Source organism: Callospermophilus lateralis, chromosome 15 (genome assembly GCF_048772815.1).
Source record: "Callospermophilus lateralis isolate mCalLat2 chromosome 15, mCalLat2.hap1, whole genome shotgun sequence".
NCBI lineage: Eukaryota > Metazoa > Chordata > Mammalia > Rodentia > Sciuridae > Callospermophilus > Callospermophilus lateralis.
In genome coordinates, this window is record NC_135319.1 from 89,164,246 (window position 1) to 89,177,780 (window position 13,535).

At 45.8% G+C, this 13,535-nt stretch overlaps 1 protein-coding gene across 2 annotated transcripts in view; it reads left to right on the forward strand.

The window, feature by feature from the left end:
• Dock1 (dedicator of cytokinesis 1) overlaps nt 1-13,535 on the forward strand; it is a 447,303-nt gene that overhangs the window by 168,807 nt on the left and 264,961 nt on the right. For both annotated transcript variants that reach the window (XM_077105459.1, XM_077105460.1), the window contains exons 26-27: nt 5,270-5,397; nt 7,386-7,481. In XM_077105459.1, the coding sequence (XP_076961574.1) occupies nt 5,270-5,397; nt 7,386-7,481 (224 nt within the window). The remainder of the gene's footprint in view (nt 1-5,269; nt 5,398-7,385; nt 7,482-13,535) is intronic.

Genomic DNA, 13,535 nt, shown 5'->3' on the forward strand with positions numbered 1-13,535 from the left:
TGTTAAATGGTTGGAGCCTGTAATCGTGGGTCACCCTGCGGACAGGAGCATGGAAGCGGGCTGGTGTGAGCAGCAAAACCAGTGTTCTGGGGTCTCAGTCCTCTAGGCTGCCTGCCCCTTCCCTGGCTGCCTGAGCCCAGCTGCCTTCACTGCTCTCTGTGCATGGCAGAGAAAACAAGGGCAACCGTACTCATTCTGGATTTCTTGCGGCTGTGCCTAGAGTTGGAATCAGGGTCTCTGAGAGGCCCTGGAGTCACACACACTTGACGGGATGTCTGGTGGGAGAAAGCTGTGGCCTTGACTCCTAGGAGGAGAAGTTGCATGAGGCCATCAGCCTCTGCCTCCTGGTATGCCATTAGGGTGTGCTGTCCTGCGGAAACACGATGTGAGCTACAGATGTGACTTAAAATGTTCTAGTCACCACATTAGAAAAAGTCTGATGCAGTTGGTAACATTAATTTCAGTAATGTTCTATCTCAAATATCAAGGCAATATGAACTCAATCTAAAAATAACTAATGACACAGTTTACATTCTTTTCTTCACACTGAGTCTGCGAAACCCAATGTGCATTTCACCCTCATTTCACATCTCTGTTTTGGTGCTACGTTTTCATCAAGGACTCGTTCTTTGTATTTATCATCTGATGTAATTTGCCGTTGTAAAACTAGAGTCACATGCTCAAGCTGTTCTGAATACTTATCTCCAGTAACTAAATCAAGTGTCACTTTTTACATTTGACTTTACGGTATACCAATTAAAATTAAATAAAATCAAAATTCCATTCTTCAGTGGCACCAGCTATATGTCAAGTGTTTAGTGACTACCATGTTTGATAGTGCAATTGTGAACAACTAGTTTGCTTCGGCGTGCTTTTAGCTGAAAGGGTTGACTGTGCACAATACTATTATTTCTGTTGTTTTAACAACTATCCCTTATTTAGCCGTGTGCTAAATGCACACATGACATCCTTTAGTTCCCACAATAAACCTGAGAGGCAACAAACAACAGCCCCATTTTGTAGATAAGAAGAAAAATTGAGCCTCAGAGAGCTTAATCATCTTTCCTAAGATATGAAGCCAAGATCTTTGTGTGTACGGATGAACTGATTAAGACTCTTCCAAAGTTTCGGGGAATCAGGATTCTCAACTTCCAGTCAAGTAGGTTATGTGTGGATAGTTTATTCAAAATGTGTTCTCCTTTTAGAATATAAGACTTTTTCTTTTTTTTGATTGGCCATCTGTTTTGGACCCAATGGGTTTGTCAGTGCTAATCACTGTGTAGAAATGACATTCTGCCCTTAGGGAAGGGTATTCAGGATGCCAAGTTGGGACGTCCATAATGCGACAGGGATTTCCTCTTCTTGAGCATTAGAAGCAGCTTCTCATGTTTTGAAGTGTTTCCTTCTAGGGGTGTGAGTGGGTGGGCATGGTGGTGCACCTTGCTCCGTGCTCACTGCAGACATGCGTGTCTGTATCTGTCTGTCTGTCTGTCTGGTGATGTACTTTTCTCAGTGTTCTAATAACTGATAGTCTGTAGACTGAACTACAAAATAAGAGAAGACCCTCAACAACCTGAGGTTCTGAGATATTTGTGATAACTTCTGCTTTGCGGGAGGGTGACTGGAAGTCTACCCTATGGGTAGAGCCACTCTAAGGCGTTAGTTTTCTTTGTATGATGATATCATTTTTATTATTGCTTTAACAGTTTCCGTTTAACTGACAGCAGCTTTGGGTCATAGACCTGTTTTTGACTCTAGACTCTTTAATTTGATACCATGTGCATGTGATTACAAATTCAGCTGAGTCAACACACACGCATGTGCATGTACTCGTGAGCACGCCTGTATGTGCACCCATTTTCTGTCATCCAGATTGGCTCAGAAACTTTTTGGTGAAGCTGAGTATCCAGCAAATACTCCAAGGAAGAGAGTACTGAGTACATGAACACACAGTGTATATATGAACACCACCCCCCACACACATCCACACACACCCCACCTTCGGGTGCTGGTTTGTGTGTTGGGCTGAGCCTGTTACAAAGAATGAGGAGGTGTATGCTCTCAGAGGGATGACATCCCAATAAAGACAGACAGACCTTGAAAGCCCTCAGTATTTAATATGGCCCAAGAAATGGACATTAGAGGCCTGCTGTGCCTAGATTTGTGTGCTGAGGTCTGCAGATCACGGGTCACTAGTAGGGTGGACGGTGTGGCTCACACCACCCCTGGCTCTTGTCCTCCTGGTGTCTCAGAGTTTCCTTTCTTCCTTTGTGGGCCTGTGAACCAGGTGTCACCCTGTCCCTGAAGGCTGCTCAAGATCCCTGGCAGGGGCAGCGTCACCTCCCAGCACCTGGATGCTCCTCCTCAGTGGGCTGATCCTGTGGTCAGTGTGAATGGAACTCTGTCTGTTTGGGGTTTTTGATGCGGCTGCTGGCGCTGGGGCAGGGGGGTCCTTCAGGGTGGTCTTTCAGGATGGCATGGTGGATTGCGTTTTGCAAAGTCCTTCCTCAAGCATTATCTCATTGCATCTTTGTAAGTAAGGTATACCTGTCCCCATTTCCCTGCTTCATCTTGACTGGCCCTGGATGTGTGGGAACTGAATGATGAGATGCAATGGGATACCGGTCCATCAGAAAAATGGCTTATCAGGGGGCTTGGTGAATGAAATGTCTTTAAATGTGACAAAGTGGCAGTAAATTTTCCAAGTTGGTTTTTTTTTTTATTTTTAATCAAAGAGAGGCTGGATAGCAACCAGGTGAAGCTAACAGGGCCCTTGGGGCAGGGTGGACATGGGTATTCCTATCAGGTAGCCCAAGATGGCTGATCGCACCTCCCTGCCAAGATGAAGGGGCAGACTTGGCTGCCTTCACCCTGGAGTAATCCTGACAAATGAGACAAACACACTCAATTAGCGCCGAGCATAGTGCAGTCCACAGCGACCTGCCCAGGTTGGTAGATGAATGGGGCAGTAAGGGATGGATTTAGGTCAGGACATCTGGGTTCCAGAGCCTGAAGGGCCAGCTCTGCATGTTGAGAACCACTGATGGACCTGCCCTGGCTGGCAAGCCCCCGGGACCTGATCCCCGGCTACCTTCAGGAACAGCCTTGCTAAGGGGGCTCCATTGTTTCCTCTGAAGTCACATTGTCAGGATTGTTACTGCCTGTTGTGTCCTAGTGGCTCTAACCACCCCCCTGCCCTACCCCCACAGATGCCTGGGAAATCCATTTGTTATCCAGAAAGTTGGCAGTGATATCTGATCAAGGGAACAGGAAGACCCCAGAGCTCGCCTCATGTTGAGGTGGGCAGAAAGGACACATTGGACGATGTCGAGTGGGGGCCACGTGGAAGGGCCTGGCATGGCAGGGCTGGGCTGGGATGGGGGAGGCTTTCCAGGGCATCTTTCTACCCATTGGGCTGGAGCATTTGGAGTGTGGTTCTTCCCTGGATGTCCCATGTGGCTAGGGTCAGCTGACTTAGAATTCCTGAAGGTGGATGGTATTTGTGGACATTGGAGTTCTGTAGGAAAGATGTCAGGGTTTGGGGAATTTTGTGGAAATAGCATATTCAGTGAGTTCTCATTCTCAAACAAATCCACTCCAGCGAGGTCATTTCTTGCACTATTGCCCTTGGACTGGCTTTGTATCTGGTGGTTCTAACACTGGACCATGTTCTATAGCAACCTCATGTCCTGGCTTTTTGGAGTCCTTCACTCAAGTCCAGGGGGCCACGGTCCCTCTTGCAGATGACTGTGGTCCTTCAGTCGGCATTGCAGGAAGGGCTGGTGAAAAGGGAATTGGTACAGGCTTGGCTGAAACCAGAGCCCTGATCCCTCAGACAGCCTCATCCCTATACATGTGTGCCTCCTTCAGAGGTGTCCCCTGCAAGGCTGGCTTGGCGACTTGTCAGAGTATGTGCAGCCCTCACAACCTATGCATTGCTTGTGCTTGGTGTGATCATGAAGCCAAGGTGCAAATCCTCATGTTCATACATTCAGTGGACACAACTCCTTCTGGAACATTGGTATTGCTATAAGCTCTTTCCTAGGCTGAATCCAAATAGAATTCACAAAACAACTTGTCATGGGCTGTCCACACACAGTCCTTGGGGGACATGGAGTGGAAGGGTTTGTGTTATTGTGGATTCTTTCCTTCTTCCTGCCGGTGCCCCACTCCTGCCTCCTCCCAGCCCTGCATTTCAGTGTGGTCCTGGGGAAAGCTCTAAGTGTTTCTGAACAGAGGGCTCACTCCAGTGTTGCCTGCTTTTTTTTTCCTACATAAAACTCCGGACCCATTAATGTAAAACATGTGGGTCTATATTATCGGTGTTGGAAATCTTAAAATGTATAATCCTAAGGACCAGGTTCTCAGGCTTTGCACCTTTCAAGGAATGGTGAGGGCCAGGCTAGTCTCGAAATGCAGAAATGGCACTGTGAACAGGCCACGTTGGAAAATGGAAGAGGCTAGGGTTACATTGGATTTCCCAATTTGAAGAGAAAATTAGGAATTTTCATCTTTGGTATCATTGTATCTTTGGTATCTCTGTATTTGTTTCCTAATGGCTCTTCTATTTTCTAATGATCCTTTCTATGTTCCTATCTAAAAACAGATGAATGTCCAAACTCCTTTGCCGGGACCCCGCTCCCTGCCCAGCCGTCCTCCATGTTACGGTCACATTCCTCACAGCGGTGTCTCTGCCCCTGGTTCCCATTTTCCTGTCCCTCTTCTGCCTACTCCAGGAAGCTGCCCTGGGAAGGGCTCTGTGTACCTTTAATCATCACTTTGCAGAGCGGACCTCTTCCATGTAGTTCACTTGTAAGATGAAGAGTCTCAAAAATCTGAAACTAGAATAATTTTTGTCATATGAAGTGTTTTAATGTTGCAAATCAGTTAATTTATGCAGAGAAAATAAGTAAAAACCCAACATGTGTGCTTGTGTTTGTATTTATGTGCCCCAGGAGGGAAATATATGTGTGCCTGATTAAGTATGTTCTGCATGTTTGTGGGTTGTTGGGTCACGTTACGTGTCTATTTCAGTGCACGGAAATACACACATAGATAGATGTGTGCATCTTTTAAAATCATTGACAGCAACAGAAAGTCTCTTCTCACGGACAGTAGAAACTAGTTGAGTCCTTTGCTCCTTCCAGTTGTCTGTTTCCATGCTTTAGAACGTGAGTGCCAGGTGCTGACGGGGTCCACAGACTTCTAGCACACATGAGTTGCACCTTGGTGGCTCTCGCACTGACCAGTAACCCTGTTTCATATGTAGACTGCAGAGAAATCCTGCTTCCCATGATGACGGATCAGCTCAAGTACCACCTGGAGAGGCAGGAGGACCTGGAGGCCTGCTGCCAGCTGCTCAGCAACATCCTGGAGGTGCTGTACAGGAAGGACGTGGTGAGTGACCACTCCAGACTCATTTAGAAAATAACGGCCTTCATTTTGAGTCTTAGCCTCTCTCTTTCTCTCTGTAGAGTTGCACCCGCAAATTACTTTTATTTATGTCTATATCATGATTTTCACATTGCAGTGTTTATCCTGAATTGAAATTTGTTTTCTTTTTCCTGTATCTTCTCAGTGAAATGCCTCCCAAGGCCGAGTATGCAATCCTTAAGGTCAGATAAAAGGCTAAGAGTTGGCTAATTACTTGCATTCATACTTGCAATTCTTATTTTTATTAAAGTAACAAACACATGCACAAAGTTTTTTTTTTTTTTTAAACAAGCCAGTGGTGCTTTGAGACTTTCAAGAAAAGCAGATCTCTGCTCTACCTCCATGGATAGCTGCCTCTGATGCTTTCTTAGCTTGGGATTTTCTTTGGCGGTTTGGAACTGTGTGCTTATTCCAGTTACATTTTTTTTAAATCAGAAGTTGGTGCAAGCATGTGAGGGAGTCTTGCCCTGTGCCCCCATCCTCAGCACACTGTGTATGTCTGTGCACATGGGAGTGATACTATTGATTTAAAAAAAAACTTTTTAGATTTAGTTGGACACAAAACCTTTAATTAACTAATTTATTTTTATGTGGTGCTGAGGATTGAACTCAGTACCTCACACATGCTAGGCAAACACTCTACCACTGAGCCACAACTGCAGCCCGGACACTATTGATTTTTCAGGTGTGTCTGGAAGGTGGGAACAGGACATTGCCTGTCTCTGCCCTGGACAGGGCTTTAAGTGGATTGGGCTTCTTCTGAGCTCTCTCCTCTGTGACCTGGATACCTTTCTGGGCAATGTACACACACACACCTCTGCACCTGGACACCCTCCCCTCATTCTTCCTCAGCCTGGCTAAAACTCTTGATGAACAAGATTAGATTAAATCCATCCCTGGGGACAGGGACCTCAACTCTTTCCGCCATTTCCTGTGGGAAGGTTTGGAAACTTCACTGAAGGCCGGCCCCAGGGTCCTGTTCCAGGATCTTTGCTTTTCTAACTGGCCGGAAGGCTCTGTGAAGAGGCTGCAGAGCAGATCTCAGGGAGTGGGCAGTGGCTCTTCAGAGAAGGGACCAAGCGCACATCTGACCAGACTAGTGCATGGAATGTGATCAGTTGCACACCAAATAAAAGTGAATTCTTACTGATAGAGAATTCCATGTGGTATGATTTTTAGATAATCAAAACTGACCCTCAGCTGGTGTGCAGAGATGCTGTGGTGTGGGACTGTTGAGGTCTGGGGATCGGGCTTACCCAGCAGCCTGGGTTGTTGTCTCAACATGGCCCAGTGTGAGTTATTGGAGGTCTAACCAGGGATCATAAACATTATACGGTTTAAATTGATTTCCTTTTTGTTTTAAGGTTTGTGTAAATTAAATTACAATTATATGAGATTTTTTTAAAATATTTTTTTTAGTTGTTAATGGACTTTTATTTTATTTGCTTATTTATATGTGGTGCTGGGAATCGAAGCAGTGCCTCACACGTATGAGGCGAGTGCTCTACCACTGAGCTACAACTCCAACCCCAAGAGATTATTTTTAATAGACTGTAAGAAAGTGTTGTGAGTTTTCTTTGTGAAGGCTTTTGCCTTTGACAAAGACCATTTCTCATCTCATTAAGGTTTATAATTATTCATTTTTTAATTTAATCAGTTTATTTTTTGGACTGGGAATTGAACCCAGGACACTTTACCACTGAGCTGTATCCCCAGTCCATTTATTTTGTTTTTAAACATTTCTGTACAGAGCCTTCTTAGGTTGCTGAGGCTGGCCTTGAACTCGCATGCTCTTGCCTTGGCCTCTTGAATCTCTGGGATTGCACGCATGCACCACCATGGCCTGCAATTGATTTACTTTTTACGGCGTACATGGATCCAGTGACCACAGGGGGGCTGGTATGTCCAGGGCTGTCTTTGGTGTTGGTTTTCACTGGTGTGTCTTCCTCCAGGGGCCAACGCAGAGGCATGTGCAGATAATCATGGAGAAACTCCTCCGGACAGTGAACCGGACCGTGATTTCCATGGGGCGGGACTCGGAGCTCATTGTAAGTGCCCAGCGCCAAGTGCTTGAATACTCAGGTGTCGCTCAGAACATCTTCCTGGGAGTGTCACAGACTCCCCAGCCCCGGGTTCATCTGGTCCTGTTCCAACTGCTGTTGGAAGATGAGTTAATTTTTTTAAAACATAGTAAGTAGGGGGGACACATGTGGCACATGAGATGTTCTCATTTCCGTGATTCCAGGGGATAGTGTCCGAGCTGGAGGGCTAGCACCCAGCATCTAGGGACAGAGCACTTGGTGCATGGTTCGCCATTACTTCCAGTGAGAGACATGGATTTTCTTCTGAGTCCTCAACCTTCTGGCTGTTTCTTTCTTTATATATACATTTAAGATGCCATTAATAAAATTTTATGAAGCACCTTAAAATGTAATGGAGGTACTCCAGTTTAGCACTTTTATTGTCTAGTCCAGTATATTAAGGGTGTTGTTCTTAGGCCACTTAGTCTGTGTGGAAAACTACTTTTCTAAGAATAGTTTAATGATTATTTAGACAGTCTTTCTACGTTCATATCATAGTACCTTTTTTCCAGAGTTTATTGGCACCCCTTGCCCTCCCATATTTTTAAAAATTAATATATTATACTCACAGATAACAGTGGAGTTCATTTTGACATATTCATAAATCCATGTTCCATCATCGGCTCCATTCTAAGCCCTTTCCCTCCCTTTCTCTCCCCTTCTCCCTCCGCTGGATCTTCTTCCTCTACTCTTCTTCCTTCTATTTATTATTTTTTACATTAGTGCATTATATTTTTGCATACAAGTGGGACACATGGCATAATTTGGTCAATTCCATTCCTCAGTTGCTGCCCTTTCCCATCCTGCCTCCCACCCTACCCTGCCCATTATTCTTAAATTTTGTTACTTAGGCAAAAAATCCACACATAGGTCTTGCTAATTTTTTCATTTCCAGTGCCCATCAGTAAACTCACCTTGTTGAATGGCCTTTCAAAAAAAAAAAAAAAGAAAGAAGAAGAAATAACTAAACAACTTCCTTAATCAAAGGACAGAAAGGCTGCTAAGAGTCTTACTGGCGGCCAGTCAGGGCACTTGGTCTCTTGGTGTGTGAGCTGGGTTCCTTCTGCAGACCAAGGGTACAGAGCAGTGAGGTGGAGCATGTGTCTCCTTGGGGTGCACAGCCAACATATAGCACTGGGTTTGTTTTGTTGTCTGTGGCTGGCATCCTGGTAAAGGATGCCCGTGTAGATGAACCCCAGAGAGTGCGGGCCAGCTAACATGCCTGAGTGTTTCCATCTAGTGAAGTAGCCCAGTTTACGTCTCAGAGTTTCAGGACTTGCTCTGTCCAGATTTTCCTTTCTTATCTTTTTTTTGGTACCAGTGAGCTACATTCCCATCCCTTTCTGTATTTTATTAGAGACAGTGTCTCACTGAGTTGCTTAGTGCCTCACTGTTGCTGAGGCTGGCTTTGAACTTGTGATCCTCCTGCTTCAGCCTCCCAGGGCACTAGGATTACAGGTGTGCACCACTATGCTGGGCCAGAATATCCTTTTTAAAGTCTATCTCATTTGAATTTGGACTATCACAGGTAGGAGTTAGGAAATAAATTGTTTCTATATAAATCACTTTATTTGCTGTATACTTTTTCATTATTACATTATGTAACTTTGCTTCCTCATGCTCCTCATTAAGACTATTTTTCTCTAGAATCTAGAACACCTTTGTATGCTTAATATTGAGTAGGGAATGAAGCCCATGGCCAGGGACTAGGGCAACCCCAGGCTCCCCTGAGGTCTGGTGGTCCCATACCCTGTGGTCCTGCTCCAGTATACTCTGACATGCTCCCAGGGAACCTAGGGCAGAGCTGAAGGGAGAGTGAATGCTGTATGATTTGAAGCTAATCTAGCGTGCCCCCCTGCTCTGGTCCTACCTGGAGTGGCACTAGGTTCACCCTGGGTGAGGGACCAGCTTGTATGTATGTTCAGATGAGGGGATGGCAGGTGTGGATTCAGGGGGTGATGAGGTTGCTCCCCTCTGGTTAGGGGCACAGTCCTGCTCTGGTTAGGGACATAGTGTCTTGCCACTGCTAGGAGGCCACTGTCCTGCCTCTGGTCGGAACCTGGGGCCTTGTGCATGCACTGCACTTCTGAGCTCCATTGCTGTGGCTAGGGGCATTATCCTAGCTGTGTGTTCCCTTGGGTCATAGCCTTGTGGCCAGCAGTTAAACTGGGGAGAGAAGGGTGGGTTTGGATGGGTACTTTGGAATGTGGGGAGGGTTTGGATGGGTACTTTGGAATGTGGGGAGGGTTTGGATGGGTACTTTGGAATGTGGGGAGCTCGTGATTTGTGCTCACATCTTGAACAAAGGCAGAAAGCAGCTTGTAGAGCATGGCATTTCCTCCCAGACCTTGTGATTCTGGATTTCTTTGGGAAATTTCTCCTTTCTCAGTCATAATGATAACAATGACAACAACAGTAGTAAATATTGAGCATTTATTGATGTGCTGGGCCCCACATAACTAATGGGAAGACGTTCATTTAATTTTCGCCTTTATCCTGCATATGGCAACTTCAGAAAATATCCCCATGTGCATAGAGAAATGGTTCAGAGCCCTGCAGCTATGATGGCAGGACTTGCGTGGAGCCTGGGTTTGATGTCAAAATTTTCTCCAAGTCTCTGCTGTGAGACTGAGTCAGGGGGTGCTAATGGGTGTGGTCCATTTTAGCACCATCAGAGAGAACAGAGAATTGTTCCCTGGTCTCTGTCCTTGTTAGGAGGCAGCTGTCCAGGAAAATAAGCCCTCTTCTCTTTTCTACCTTGAGTAGTTTCCATAGTGTCAAACTCTAGGGGTCTTCTGGTGGTAATAGGGCCAGTCTAGGAGTTGCCTGCTCATCTAATGAAGGGCAGGGATGCCCCGGGTTGGAGGTACCGTATGTTCTCAGGAGCTCTTAAGGTGAACCTTTGCATGTTCTGAGAAGCAGCTGAGACAACAAGGTCCCATCCTTGGCCAGTAGTTGGCCAGGACCCAGGCCCACCCCACAACCCTGACCTTCTCAAAAAGAAGTCTGTCTCCTGAACCAGGAAGGGGATTGAGCTCTTCAGGAGGCCCCTCCCGATTCTAACATCTCCAATATTTATAAAAAGACTTCTAAAGTTCTTTTGAATTTATTTTGTAAAACTAAGCTGTCATGGAACAAATCTCGAAAAGATAGATTCTGAATGAGCTGTAATTATTTAATGAGCCATGACAACGTCAGGATATTTCAGGAAGGACTTCCACCACTTAAAATTGTTGGGAAGGGTCTTTCTGTGGTTGAGTCCCCTTCTGGGGTCAACAGAGAAGCAGGATTGGAATCCTTCCCCTTTGAGTTCAGCATGTTAGCCTTGCCCTCTTCATTTGCCTCCAACCAGGGTGGATGCATTTGCTTCTTAATGTCACTGTTATTGCTTTGTGACTTTAGATTAAAGCAAGATCGGGACAAAAAGATCCCTGACGAGGTGGACAAAATCAGTGGGTCTTCCAAGGTGGAAAAGGAAGAGAAAATAGTTTATAGATCTGTTTGGATAAGCTGTACCGTTCCATTGTGCCTTGGAGATTTCAATCTTCCTGTGTTGCTCATTTATGCATAAATGTAGTAGAAATCATAAGACTGAATCAGCTTAAAAACTCTTAAGTAACTGATGAAAATGGATTTTTAAAAAATCAAAGTGATTAAAATATCTTTGGCTAGACGTGCCTCCCTGATGACTTACTCCTGGATATGGTCAACGGTACTGGTATGAGCGTGACCTCTGTCCCTCAGGGGCATGGTGTGATGTTGTTGGGCTCACACTGCCCTGCTTGTTTATGTGTGGAGTGGAGAAGTGTGGGACTCTGCCTGTGACCGTGCCACTGTGACCTGCAGTACAGGGCTTCTTGCAGCTGCAGAGGCCAGGCAGCTGGGCCTGTGATGATCCCTGATGCAAGGCTTCTGCTCTGTCGTGTTTTGTGGAAACTCCACTTTGCCGTCAGTTGCGCATCATTTGTTTTAGTTCACGGGCTGTGGGGATCCACCATCCTAAGTACTATACACAAACAGCACTCAAGACAAGTCCACCTGGCAGTTGTGGAACTGGGGACCACATGCTGAGGGGACACAGGCCCTGAAACCAGCTTGGCCATAGTGCCGCACAGATGAGGAGCAGTTTCACCTGCCCTCCTCCACTCGGTTGCGGGACATAGTTGAGTGAAATATGTGGGTTTATATTAAGTCTAATTTCACGTTTTACATTCCTCTTCCCTTTGAGAGGCCGTCTGTGCTCTGGGCATCAAGCACCGTTCTCTGTGTGCACGTCTGGTCTGGGCCAGGGGCCTTGCTTGGGTTAGATGCTCTTGTGTGGCAAGTAGGTAGGCAGGCCACCTGGCTGGTGGTGACCTGGTGCCGTCCCATACAAGAGTGTCCTTTCTGGAATGAGCATTTGTGCACTAACTGGGATGAGACCTGAGAAAGCGATGATGCCTTGGAGTGAGCCCTCTCCTGTGCTTGGAGGTGCTGCTGCTTTCACATGATGGGATTCACTGCTTGTTCATGAGTGAGATGCACTGGGTGGGAAGGACTGTCACACGGGCCTAGATGCAAATCAGCAGGCGGAAAAGGACTGATTCTCCAAAGTGGAAATGCGGCCTCTTTCAATGGAAGGTGCTTTGGAAGATCCGTAAAATTCACAGAGGCATGTGTAGAGAAGGAAAAAGTCTGTCTGGATCCTTGACTTGTGTTTGGGACCATAGGAGCCTCCTGACCGCTGGCCTCGAGCCATGGATACACTTCTTCTTCTTCTACTGTGGATGTCTGGATGGGGTGGGGAGTTTGCTGTTAATAAAAACCCAGAGCTTTCACTTAACCTGGGTGTTTTATAAGGACCTGGCATGCTTTCTTAGCTGGAAAATAAGGTGCTACATTGGTTTCCCAGTGAATGGTGCCTATTTAACCAGGAGACCTAACCAAATCGTTCCACAAGATGTTACATCCCCTGCATGAGTGTTGATTTTGAGATGTTTATTCTCATGGAATGTAAATATGAATGTGCTTTCAAAAAATGTTGTTTTTTAAACTTATGTTTGCAACAGAAAAAAATTCATTATAAATGTTTCAAATGGATGGTGTCTGGCTTTTATATACAGGTATCGCACAAACTGTCTCTAATTACACAGTTGGCCAGCAAATCTACTTACAAAACATAAGGCTCCCGGAAAGCCACCCTGACACATGAGTTTTTGTGAGCAGCAAAGACTATATGTCCACTTTTATTTGGTGTTAGGAGAGTAGTTTTTCATGCCTTTTTATATTCTTGGGGCCTTGATATTTTTTTAAAGATTGGTCACTAACTGTGGGTTTGTAGCAGAGGAAACAAAAACCAGTCATCGGTGGGTAAAACGTGCTCTGTATTTCCTACATATTCAGACCTGCCTGCAAAGGTGCTTTGAGTTAATTATTGAGCGATGTTAAGGGGTAATCGGTAGCTTTCACTCCACCTGTTATCTGCCACATGCAGGCCACCCACCCCAGCATGGTTAGTTTATGCTAATTCACTAAACAGGATGTGATTTCTGATCTTTGCATCACATAGCTGTTTATGTCCAGTTAGTGAGCGGGCTGCACATTTAGCCCATGCCAAAGGTGCTATTGATAGAGCTTTTATAGATAAAAGAGGCTATGTTGATTGGTTGGGTTGTGGTTGATCTTTGGGCAACATCGCACCCTCGAAACTGCCTCAATTAGTCATCAGTTCACATTTTCCTTGCTGATAAAAATGCTCCCAAAGAACCAGTCCACCGTGGTGGGTTTTATTGACATGCCATGCTGTTACTGTCAGCACGATACAGAGGAGTTCATGGCCATTCTTCCTTTCTAGTTCTTACTCTCTTCCGTGACTGACAAAGATCTGAACACTTGACTCGATGGTGAGTCTTGTTGTAATTAGCGATCGTGTGCCTGGGGTCATGGCCTGCCTTGGGGGGTCCTCCAGGGAAAATGGGGTTGCAGAGGCCGTCCCTATTCCCTATTCTGTGGGCCGATCCTGGGCCAGGGGCTACAGTACCC